Consider the following 12,934-nt stretch of genomic DNA (forward strand, 5'->3'; position numbering starts at 1 on the left):
AGTGTATCAGTCTTTCTCTTGAGGGATTTTGCAGCTACTGCTGTCAGTCTGTCTCTCAGTGCAGGAGTTTTTGGTGGAGGAACTAAACTGCATGCAGGGAGTAAAAAAATACACATTTTATTAAAATACTTTTCTCTCTTTTAGCAGGAAATCAACTTATATTCATATTTATTCATGTTCATCTTCGTTCCTCAAAGGAACCAATAAGTTTTTTATACACCGCAGCTCTTTAACTATTTTTGTTCTTGTAACAATTTATTTTTATGTCATTTTTAAAGGTCAAATTAAAGTCAATTTAAACAAAAAAGTGTTAATATTTTGTAATGATATTACAGATTAATGAATAAATAAGCAGTTAGAGAATGGATATAATAAAGTGTCAACACAGTTCAGAAAAAACAAGTTTAAAAATGTACAGAAACAAAAGTTCAGGTTCTCAGAATTTATACATTTATCTGTTGATTATAAAACTCATCAGTATTTAATGACTGATATGAAAAAGCTGTTAGTAAAGCACAGAAAGAGCAGAGTCTTTAGAGCAAGAGGTTTTTGTACAGGCGCTAAATGAGTTTGTATCACTGTGGTGGACTTTTGGTGGAGGAACCAAACTGTCAGTTGGCCATAAGTAGCTTTTTATTTCTTATTCATAATTAATCTGGTAATAAATTCTGGAAAAGTCTATTAATGTACTTGAAGGTTTTTGTAAATTATGTAGTTTTATTTATTTAGTACTTTATTGTTTTAACTGTTGCAGTTTAGAATAAAGATTTTCATCAACTGTCTATCTGAAAATATGTTGGTAAAACCTTAAAAAAAGTCAGCAATTTCTCTCAATGTGGGTAAAATTACTGAGTTCATATTTAAAAGTAATAGATTTGTCTTTATTGCTCCACAGTCCTCATTCTCATGTTGAGCATTTACCATGTCAGTTACTGTAAATTCTTATAGACATTTTGAAATCTGCATATAGTCGGTGTCTCTCTGATTCATATATTTTATAGTTTTTTTATGTTTTTTTCTTTTTTTCATTTATTGATCTTCATGAGCTCAAATTAAATTGAATTTAATATTATAAATTATTGAATGCATTAAATGTCCTTATTTTGTAAATGAAGTGAATAAAATGCTTTTCTTATAATGAAATGTTTCATAAATTCAGAATCTTTTTGAGATGAGTAACTGCAGATTAGTCTGAGAAACAGTTTAAACTGTAAAGCAAGTTATAATTAGAGGGTGAAACATTTTAATGCCCCACTGAACTCAGTTCAGCTCTGTACAAAATAAGAGGAGTGAAACCCACTCTGGTGTGTCTGTGCTGGTTGATTGACACGTGTCCCTTCCTGTGTTTGTGTCTCCTAGGTTTGGCCTCACCCACCCTCACAGTCCTGCCCCCCTCCAGTGAGGGGCTCCAGCAGGGGAAGGCCACACTTGTGTGTTTGGCCAACAAGGGCTTCCCCTCAGACTGGAGGCTGAGCTGGAAGGTGGGTGGGAGCAGCTGGACCTCAGGGGTTAGCCAGAGCCCCGGGCTTCTGCAGAAGGACGACGGCCTCTACAGCTGGAGCAGCACCCTGACCCTCCAGGAGGAGCAGTGGCTAAAGAACACAGTGACCTGTGAGGCCACCAAGGACTCCCAGCCTCCTGTCAGCCAGACACTGAGGAGAGATCAGTGCTGAGCAGTGAGAACCACGCGGGGGTTTCAGCTGATAGAGCTCCTCTCACTCTCAAATGAGCTCAAACACGTCTGTGATTAATGCTGGAATGATGATCTGATTATTTGTCCAAATAAAATAAAGAGTTTCAACCAACAACAATGTAGTGCTTTATTTTATTGTATTTTCCCACCAAAATAAACACCTTAAATGTCATTAAAATCTAATGTTGTGGCAAATCTTTCCAGCCATGTCTGATGATGACAGTGATAAAGTGTTAGAAAGTCATCATACGATTAATCTGAATCAACTGGACCAATTCACCTTCACGATTTTATTTAGAAATAGGTTTAATCACTTTATCATTCATCAAACTGGTATGTAATTTTTAGTATCATGTAGTGAATATTTTATATTACTTATAGTATTTTTATTTGTCTTATCCTGTTTAATATTTGTAGGATGTGATCACAGTAGATACAGTAAATGGTGGAATAAGCTGTGGTCACACTGCACTGCTGCCTCAGTGTTTTCTTTGCAGTGTGGAGCAAAAGTCAGGTGAGTAGAGACGGTACAGATGGTTTTGGAGGGAAAATATAGTTCAATAAATGTTAGCTGAGTAACTAGTTTATTTTATTGAAACTGTGAGTGACACGCAACATTATGTTGACAGAGAGAAGAGACCACCTTCTTGTCTTTTAATTGCTTGGAAATCAAGGTCACCTAGATGAACTCAGCAGGAATTGAAATGTAACTCTAATTGAGGTGAATTGATTTTCTGTGCTCACATCTTTTGCATTCAAGTGAATTGATTTTATCCTCAAGGCAGATTTTACTCGTGTTCGGTGTGACTGCAGCTTTAGGCAGGTTGGATCTTCATGTAGGAAAATTATTTGTACGTATATGTACAGAAAGTATTTGCAATTTTGTTGTAAATTAATTTCATTTACAAAAATATATACATTTAATAATCATATGTATTCAAATTATTTGCAATTTTTTCATAGATGCAAATAATATGCAATTCATGTTGTCTGAGACAATATTTTTAATATTTTTATTACTAGCAAATTAGTCAAACTAAAAACTTTCACATTCTTATACATGTGCTGCCAGTAAAGGAGATGTTCATCCTTCATGCTGCACACAGTCCTGAAAGATTGCTTTGCTTTACCTTTCAGTCCAGTTTAACCCCTACAATTCCAGTGATACTGAAATCTAAAAGCTCAGTTGACCAGATCATTTGTTTGTGTTGCATTTCATTTTCCTTCTTCATCAGATATTTCTGTTCTAGCTGAGAAAGATTTTAAGTTGCTGTGCTATAAATCGAAGAACAGCCTTTCTCATCATAATTCTGACAGAATCACACTCCTCTCTGATGGTCATGGTCACTGGCATTATTGAGGGTATGTGGTAAAGATCTCCAGCTCTTTGACCAACAATGCAGTCCTAGGTCATCACCCTGCCTCCTCCAAGCTTTATGGTGGGAATCACACATGCAAAGCTCATGCGCTCAACTTTACTGTGTCATATAAATATTTCAGATTCATCACTCCATAACAGCCAATATCCAGTTTTCACTTACGTTGATACAGTTTTGTTTCTTCTTTTTATCTTTTATTTTCCCACCAGGTCAGATTTACACATTCTCCCATAAACAGCCGATACTGACACTGTTCACTTCTCCCTGGATTTGCTGATTCTTGACTCAGACATGCTCTCAGATTGTGAGATCATCTTTGGACTGCCTGTCCCAGTCTGGTCCCCATGAGACCCACTTTATTCAAAGTATTTGATCCTTTTGTTCACATAATTAATAGTAAATTGTTTTAAAATGATATTGATCTAATTAGACATTTGGATGAGAACTGAAGACATTTGTGGTGAACTGATTTTATGGGGTCCATTATAGAAAACTGAGTGTCTCATCAGAGTGAAATACTATTTTTTTGATGTTGCAATTTTGGATCATAAAAAGCTGAAGATCACATTTTTTAGGATCCAATAAATTTTCAACAAAAACTGACACAAACTCAAACCAGTTCTGTTCTGCAGTACTGCTTTGTGCTTATTTATAGATGTGTGTTGAGTTGTGTGTTAGTGTGGTGTGTTTCCTCTCCTCCACAGAGTGTGTGATTGTGCTGTATCACATCCTCCCCCTCAGCACCTGCAGTAGGTCTCAGCTGCAGCAGTGCAGTCTCTGTGTCTCTGACTCTCACAGCTTTTTGTACGGCTCTGTATCACTGTGTGAACGAGTATCTACTACTGATGTAAAATACACCCAGGCAGTAATAATCTCCATCATCTTCAGTCTGGACTCCACTGATGGTCAGAGTGAAGTCAGATCCAGATCCACTGCCTCTGAAACGAGCTGGAGTTCCTGACTGTAAGCTGCTAGTGGTGTAGATCAGGAGTTTAGGAGCTTCTCCAGGTTTCTGCAGGTACCAGGAGAAATGGTTACTATAAACTGCAGGGCTGGTTCTACAGCTGATGGTGACTGTTTCTCCTGGAAGAGCAGATTTCACTGCAGGAGTCTGAGTCACAGTCGCCTGACCTCTGGATCCTGAAATAATATAACAAGAATTCAAGATGACTCATAAATTAGAAATATTTATAAATATAATTAAATACACATGATATTATTATTTTTTAAAATAAGCCCCTCACATGCACATGTTTTAAAATGTCTCCATTAAACACCATCATAAAGTTAAATGTGTAACAGTGAGTTACCTTGAGTCCAGAAGATCAGAGTCCAGATGAAGATGGTGGTCAAAGTCATGTCTGCTGTGGGTGAAGTTTGTGGGCAGCAGCTCTCAGTCATGAAGTGTTAAACTCACAGGACTATAAACTCTCCCAGAGCACTGAAGCATGTGCTGATAATGCAAAGTCAGCTCTCTCTATGGAAATGACTCTATTGGCTGCAGTGATCATGTGACATTGAGTATGACAGCATGGAAACAGAAGGAGTTCTTCATGGTTCAGTTTAGAGCTGCTGAATATCAGACAGAAGCATGAAAATGTTTATATGTGTTGTTTATCAGCTTCTGTTGTTGCTGAAATGTGTTGAACTGAACACACTGTAAACTGTTTAAGACACAGTTGATCTTCTCACAGCTCAGCAATCTGCCTTTCCAGATCAGTGTGATATTCTCTTAATGTCCAGTGGGGGGCGATCTCATATTGTTCAGTTTAAAGTGTATCAGTCTTTCTCTTGAGGGATTTTGCAGCTACTGCTGTCAGTCTGTCTCTCAGTGCAGGAGTTTTTGGTGGAGGAGCTAAACTGCATGCAGGGAGTAAGAAAATACACATTTTATTACAATACTTTTCTCTCTTTTAGCAGAAAATCAGTTTATGTTCATTTATCCATGTTAATTTTTGTTACTCAACAGAAGCAATAAGACATTTTTGCAGTGGAGCAGCTCTTTAACTTTAACTTCTCTGTTCTTATAACAATTTATGTTTATTTAATTTTCAAGGACAAATTAAATCAATGAATAAATAAGCAGTTTGAGAACAAATATATCAATGTATCACCATGGTTCAGACAAACAATTTCAAAAAAGTAAAAAAAAAAAGTTTAGGGTTTCAGAATTTATACATTTATCTGTTGATTATAAAACTCATCAGTATTTAATGACTGATATGAAAAAGCTGTTAGTGAAGCACAGAGAGAGCAGAGTCTTTAGAGCAGGAGGTTTTTGTACAGACGCTGAATGAGTTTGTATCACTGTGGTGGACTTTTGGTGGGGGAACCAAACTGTCAGTTGGCCGTAAGTAGCTTTTTATTTCTTACTCAAAATTAATCAGTAGATAAATTCGAAAATAGACTATTAATGTTCTTGATGTTTTTTGTAAGTTGTGGAATTTTATTTATTTAGTACTTTATTGTTTTAACTGTTGAAGTTTAGAATAAAGATTTTTCATCAACTGTCTTTCTGAAAAGTTGTTAGTAAAAGCATAAAAAATCAGCAAATTTCTCTTAAGTTGTGTAAAATTTCTGAGTTTATTTTTAAAGTAATACATTTGTCTTTATTGCTCCACAGTTCTCATTCTCATATTGAGCAATCACCTTGTCAGTTACTGTAAATTCTTATAGAGATTTTAAAATCTACATATAGACTCATTGATATATTTAATAGTTCTATTAAGTTTTATTTAACTTATTTATTGATCTTCATGCACTAAATTCATCTTGAATTTAATATTATATATTATTGAAAGCATTAAATTATCTATTTTTATAAATTAAGTGAAAACATGTCTGAAAATTGTATGTTTCATATATTCAGACGCTTTTTGAGATGAGTAACTGCAGATTAGTCTGAGAGGCAGTTTAAACTGTAAAGCAGGTTATAATTAGAGGGTGAAACATTTTAATGCTCCACTGAACTCAGTCCAGCTCTGGACAAAATAAGAGAAGTGAAACCCACTCTGGTGTGTCTGTGCTGGTTGATTGACATGTGTCCCTTCCTGTGTTTGTGTCTCCTAGGTTCATCCCCGCCCACCCTCACAGTCCTGCCCCCCTCTAGCGAGGGGCTCCAGCAGGGGAAGGCCACACTAGTGTGTTTGGCCAACAAGGGCTTCCCCTCAGACTGGAGGCTGAGCTGGAAGGTGGGTGGGAGCAGCTGGAGCTCGGGGGTTAGCCAGAGCCCTGGGCTTCTGCAGAAGGACGACGGCCTCTACAGCTGGAGCAGCACCCTGACCCTCCAGGAGGAGCAGTGGCTAAAGAACACAGTGACCTGTGAGGCCACCAAGGACTCCCAGCCTCCTGTCAGCCAGACACTGAGGAGAGATCAGTGCTGAGCAGTGAGGACCACATGGGGGTTTCAGCTGATAGAGCTCCTCTCATTCTCAAATGAGCTCAAACACGTCTGTGATTAATGCTGAAATGATGATCTGATTATTTGACTAAAGAAAATAAAGAATTTCAATCAACAACACTGTATGTTTTACTGTCTGAAGGTAGATTTTTTTCTCTATCATTAGACTCACTTAGAAATGCTTTAGAGAGTCTTTAAGTCTGTGAAGTTCTTGCTGTTAATGTAGGAGAACATTTCCAGGCACATCTAATGATCTACAGAGTATCATTAATGATCATGATGGAGATCAATGAGGGATTAAAGTATCTGTAAATTATTATTTATTTTTTTTTCAGGACAGATTCAATTCAACTTTAAAATATATTTAGACAATGTAAATAAAGAAGACACATTTTTTAAACGTTATCAGTGAACATTAAGTATTTATATGAGTGGTATTATATTGTTTTCCTTGTTAATGTATATAATCACAGTATTCAGGTCACAGTCTCCTCTGTATCTGTAGTCAGTGAATGCTAGACTGAGGCAGGTTGGATCTTCATGGTGGTGCTGAAACTAAAGCGATGCTGCTCTGAACTCTGAACTCTGGAGATGATGAACATCTGGACACAGAGCTGCTTCTTTCTGGGAAGGGAAGACCATCCTGCTCGTGCAAATCTGAGTTTCACAAACACAAAGCCCATCAAGACTGAGGCAGATATGAATGTGAGTGTGTGTGTGTGTGTGTGTGTGTGTGTGAGTGTGTGTGTGTGTGTGTGTGTTTGAGTGTGTGGGTGTGTGTGTGTGTGTGCAGCACATTAGAGAAATTCACTTTCACACTCATTTACATGTCAGTTCATTTAAACAGTATATTAATGTCAATTTTCTACATCTGATTGGACAGAACGACTGTTATTTTAAATTTGTAGACTGTTTTATTCATGAGAAAAATAAACAGCATTTCATATTTTACAGTGACGTCACACTCATTTCTAAGAACAGCTGATGGGGGCAGTTTGGCCTGAACAGGTCATATGAGACTGAGATCTCAGTGAGATTAATACTGTTTCTTTAAGGTGCAGTTCACTCCACTTCTTCACCAGATAGTTCTGTACAGATGGTACAGATGTTGAGTTACTGTCTTGCTGAATATTGACAGGCTGTGTATCGAGCCTTAATCGTGATGTAATGACATCTGAAGTGAGGCTGTGATGATCATGCTGTCATCAGTCACACAGAGGATGAAACAGAAACAACAGCAGGAAACATCAAATCTATGGCTGAGAAACTCATCATGAGAGCGAGAGAGCTTGTAGACTCTTGTGGAAGCTGCCAGGTATAAATACACAAGTCCTAATGCGTCTCTGATGGGAAACAGTACTGCAGCAGCTCCAGGACAGAGACAGTGTTCAGCAGCCTGACAGACCTGACACACTTTATGAACAGTGTCTGTTCTTTTTGAGCAGTTAAGCTCAGAAACGGAAAGATTCAGCTAATTCAGTTAATGCAAAACTCTCTGCTCTCTATCTTTCTCTCTCTCTCACTTCATCTCTCTCTCACTTTATCTCTCTCTTTTACTGATTGTGCACAACTTGGTGAAGGACCTTCTCATTTCGCTCTCTGATCAGGATTTGAACAATGAAAAGAATTAGCTGTTGTCAAAATTAGTTTTCAGTTAAAGACATAAAGGTATTAAAGAATGAATTAAATCAACTAAGAAATCGACTAAATGAATGGCTGAATTATTCAATCTACTTTCATCTTTTGAAATCTAGGCTTATTTTACATCATTCTTTCCTCTTTATTGGCCACTTACGAAGTATTTATATGAGACAGTCACATACTGTATGCTGTTTTTTTATGGAGACCTTAGACTAGTCAGATATGTCATCATTTATGATGTAAATCCTCACAGAATTTTAAAATTTGTAGGAATTCAGCCATTTTTGTACCAAAATAAACTTACCACCTCCTAAAAGTTTTGTATTTTGCACACAAACTGAGTATCAAAAAAGATAGCACTACTAAGTAAATGTGTAATATAGTGTTGTTTATTAAGTAGCGATGATGTGAAGATGATGAAGGAGACACCACTGACACCCTCTTCCTTGTATAAGATGTTTATTACAAAGTAAAACAGTATCAAATCAAGCACTATAAAGTACCTGAGAGGGGATCCATGCCAATTCTAAAGTGTCCCCTCCAGAACACTATAGCCAATGGCTGCTTGTTTTCAAAAAAGGAGACAGAACACCTGGTCCTTATTAAAAGGATCTCATCTATTTGGAATTTGGAGATGCCCACTCCCAATGGGGACCTTTAAACCAGGGGCCCCCTTAACTTAAACATTCCAAAACCTGCAAAAACAGGACACTACAATATCAACTTATACTAAACCTTAAGAGTGTTTTTGCCTTTTTCTATAAAAGCACTCTTCTAAATACACCTCATATTCCCCCCTTTGAGGCTTCCGCAAAGTCTCGAAAAACCAAAAAGTAACACATACATGTTTGCAGTTGTAACAAAATAACAGTTCCACCTACACATGATTCCTACAGCATTAGCTTAGCAATTCAACAACTTTCTGGAGTGTGAGAGTGAAAAAACCTGTCAGGCAGCTATCATTCCTGCAATATCCGTCAAACAATCTAGACAGGAAAAATTCTCTCATGGCCCCTCTGCCTTAGGCGACCACATAAAGTACTCCAGACTATTTTAAAAAGGAGGAATTTTAATAAATCGTGTAGGAATATGACCTAAGCAAATACATATGGAAACCTCAGAAAATAAAACCAAAACAATGTCCACATTCAGGCTGGTCGACCCATCGGACCTTCCAATGAACCTTCCCCTGCCTAACACCAATGTCCCTAAGCACCGAAAAAAGAAAACAAGATCTGAGGTCCCAATGTACTTACCCCATAACAGAAACCATCAATCTTCAAGCAGTTAAAACAAAGAAAGTGTTATAAATTTAAGTACTACTCATGCAGTAAACAACTCAAACACTCAATCCAACTATTATGTCTTACTAAGATTATCACTACCTTATAAATGTCCTCTATCAATATCACACATTACAATATAATAGAACAAAATCCAATACTATGCAAATATATATATGAAGTCTTAAAAATGTATCACACTGCAGCTCCTCAGCAACGTTGACTCTCAGTGTAGTGTCGATGATGTGTTGACTCTGGGCATTGTATCACTCCTTATTCAAAGTCCTTCAGTCCTATTGGCCATGCACATCGGGGTCCCCGAAGATCCAACCACCCTTACAGTGGTTTTCCCCCAACATCGTTCTTGAAAGAAAGAAAAGAAAACCACCAACCAGTATCTTTTGCAAAAACAACAAATGGAAATTGAAACATCAAATATGGATTAACTCCCTAAATGTGAAATTCACAGTATCATACTTTCACATTATTCCAAGTTATAAACCACATTTTCCATTTCCCCCTGCTATCGTCCCACTCTATAGTAAGAGACTACTAAATACCCAAATAGTAACAGAAATAAATTTTAAGACTATAATAAGAGTAGATATTCAAAATGGATATTTCTCCATCAGTTCACCTTCTATCACCACTTCATCATCGTCTGTGTCAGTCCTATGTAGTAACGGCATCTGAACTTGATCTCCAAGCATCACAACTCCAACCCATCTCAATATCGCAAAGGTGAACAACAACGTACAGAAACAAAACATGACACTCAATGATATAAGAAGTGCTACCATAATCTGAACCAGCACTGCTCCCAACGGTCCTAATTTCTCCTGCAACCAAGCATTCGCAGACCATCCAGCTCCTTCTGATGGGCCAAACGCATCCCTTATATGCTTCAGTGCATCTATGACACTAGTCATATTGTCAGAACTATCAGGAATCAAAGTATAACAAGCATCACCAGTTAAGTTCAAAGCCACACATAGGCCACCTTGTTTGGCCAACAGATAATCAAGAGCCATGTCATGTTTAGGCAACGTCAGTCTATGACTCTTTTGAGTATTTGACAAGTATTCAAAACCTCTTACAGTCTCATTTGCAAAAACCCTGTAGGGTGTGGGTAATATTATCAGTGTGAACTGCCGAAAATGTCACACCATACCATGGAAATAATCCTATACCCCACTTCTCTCCTAGACTTATCCTCCAGTGATAGGACTCCAGATTATGAAATTGTGCCAGTTTCCTTTTCTTCCTACTCCCAGAAATAGCATCAGATTGAACCTCATCAGAAACTTTTCCCTTCTGGACAGTAAAAACCTCATATGGCAGCTTCAACGTTGCCATATAACAGCATCCTGTCCACCCATACGGTAGAAATATATATGCCTTATTATCACAAACCCCACAGATTTCACTTCCAATGGATCTGGGATTGCTATTATCATATTTTCATGCTGATCAAGTAAATTCACATGTGGTAACTCTCCCAACCAAGAACAATTATGTCTAGGTCTAAACAGATGCACTGACAGAGCCATCACCTTATCCTCTGCTGATTGCTGCTGATAAAACAGCCACGATAATGCATAAGATTGACATTTAAGACTTAATGGTTCTGGTACCGTCTCTAAACTTGCAGGCCATGTGCCTGGTGTTGGAACTTTCACCACACATGGACAATTCTGATCTTACAGGATGAGTTAACTGCTGGAACCATAAGTTCCTACCTGCCCCTGGGTCTGTGATTTGTAACACCATAGGAATCAAATCCACATGCCTTCCACAGTTTCTCTCTTCTGTAATAAACGATAATGGTCAGTCACATCTTCTGGTGTCCAGCCAAAGTCAAAAAACTCCTCTTCCACATCTAAAGTCGTCCTCTAAGCTGTCACAGATGAATCTGCATCATGCTCTTCCATCTGTTCTCTAGGTTCAAAAACCTCATTACTACTATTCACACTAAGCTCTATCTTTAACATAGGTTTCTGGGTTATATTTACTCCTTCTTTAAAGTTCAAAGATGCCATATCAGGTGTAAAAATTGTCACCATCCCTGTAGTAGCCTTCATCCCCTTCAAAGTCGTAGCTAAAGTAATAGCCTGAATTGACACATTAACATTCTTAGTTGTTTCCAGAGCTAAAGCAGGAAGCTTCATCGATGTAATATTCACCCTTGGAGTGGTTGCTGTGGTGAATCGTTCCTGAACCCTTGTAGCAACCATGAAAACTCCCAGTAGAACTCAAATCTTCTATCACAACTACTACCTTACGAGTTATATAACCCTCTCTCCACACATTTTCTTCTGGCTCTCTTGAACCTTCAACATCTCCTCTCTTCTCTACCTTCAGCAACTTACTCCTCTTTTCTTTCTCCTAACTTCCCCCCTTGCAACATGAGCTGACCCATGTGCCTCCTAAATCATCAGCACTGGCCTGCTGCTTCCCCTCTCTCTCTCTCTCTCTGCACATATATTTTTCTCTCTTTTTCTCTCCTTCTCCTTCCTATTTTTAACAGCACAAAAAGCAATTCAATATGATTTACGCCCTTTATCTGCCAACACTTAGGTCTTTTTATCTACACCAAATGTTCTCCTCCTTTAAACACCAAGCTATCATCAATAAAGAAATATCAGTTTATTTCACTCTAATAACACCTTAGCACATTATTAATAATACTTGTTAAATTTTTCTTTACCCATGCACACAAACATCCTCGCTGGTCTCTCCACTCCTCTCCAAAATCATAAACGTCCTTCTTGGGGGCTCATAAAGCTTATCAAAGGTTCTCATGAGTGTTATGCAAATTTATAAAAGTCCTCTTTTTTGAGGCTCATAAATGTTATCAGATCCAAAAATGTCCCCCAAGAACGGCTCATAAGTTTTAACAAAATCAAAGAAACGTCCTCTCTTAGAGGCTCATATTTTTTTTTACAAATTATCATTTATACATTCCTAAAGCCAGTCACACAGCTAGGTCACAGCCAGATCAAGTGACTCACACACACAGAACCCAGATCCACAGACACACTCAGTAAGGGGGGCCAATCCCCCTCACACAGGAACACAGAGCGAGCTCAGAAAACACAGAAGACAAAAACAGCATTTAATCCTATAGCATGCTTTTTCCTGACACTCCTTTTTCTATTTTCTTCTAAATTCTACCTTTATGAGGTGTGAATATTCAATAAAAAGCTGCTTCAGACACTGTTCATCAACTAGTGTTCGAGGGGGAACTTTACAATTGAATTTTCCCCTCCACACCTCCAGTTCCTTTGAACTGACCCGGAATTCAACCCATTAATCTAATTTCCTGAGGGCCCTAGGCTCTATTACACTCCCCCTTTTTAATGCGGCATGCACAATGCAATAAACCCCAATTTAGAACGGAGAAGCACTCCAAACATCAACACAGCATGGCATGCACACACACATGATTCTTTACGGTGCGACTAGACAGCAAACAACCTAATGCCCAGCCCTAATGAACAAACCAGAGCACAATCATGCAAAAATCTCATTGAAATGC

At 37.9% G+C, this 12,934-nt stretch overlaps 3 gene segments (V, D, J or C); 2 read left to right on the forward strand and 1 right to left on the reverse strand.

The window, feature by feature from the left end:
- On the forward strand, positions 1 to 1,771 carry LOC118802870 (the record flags this gene model as incomplete). The annotated part of the segment is given in 2 exon segments: positions 1 to 100; positions 1,360 to 1,771. Coding segments are annotated over 2 exon segments (414 nt in total), but the record flags the coding sequence as incomplete, so codon positions are not given.
- A 1,968-nt stretch (positions 1,772 to 3,739) lies between these two features.
- LOC118802865 lies at positions 3,740 to 4,473 on the reverse strand. The segment is given in 2 exon segments: positions 3,740 to 4,212; positions 4,383 to 4,473. Coding segments are annotated over 2 exon segments (414 nt in total).
- Positions 4,474 to 4,603: 130 nt separating this feature from the next.
- LOC118802851 lies at positions 4,604 to 6,581 on the forward strand. The segment is given in 3 exon segments: positions 4,604 to 4,628; positions 5,321 to 5,422; positions 6,142 to 6,581. Coding segments are annotated over 3 exon segments (441 nt in total).
- The last annotated feature ends 6,353 nt before the right edge of the window (positions 6,582 to 12,934 follow it).

This window comes from Colossoma macropomum, unplaced genomic scaffold (genome assembly GCF_904425465.1).
Source record: "Colossoma macropomum unplaced genomic scaffold, Colossoma_macropomum, whole genome shotgun sequence".
NCBI classification, from domain to species: Eukaryota; Metazoa; Chordata; class Actinopteri; order Characiformes; family Serrasalmidae; genus Colossoma; species Colossoma macropomum.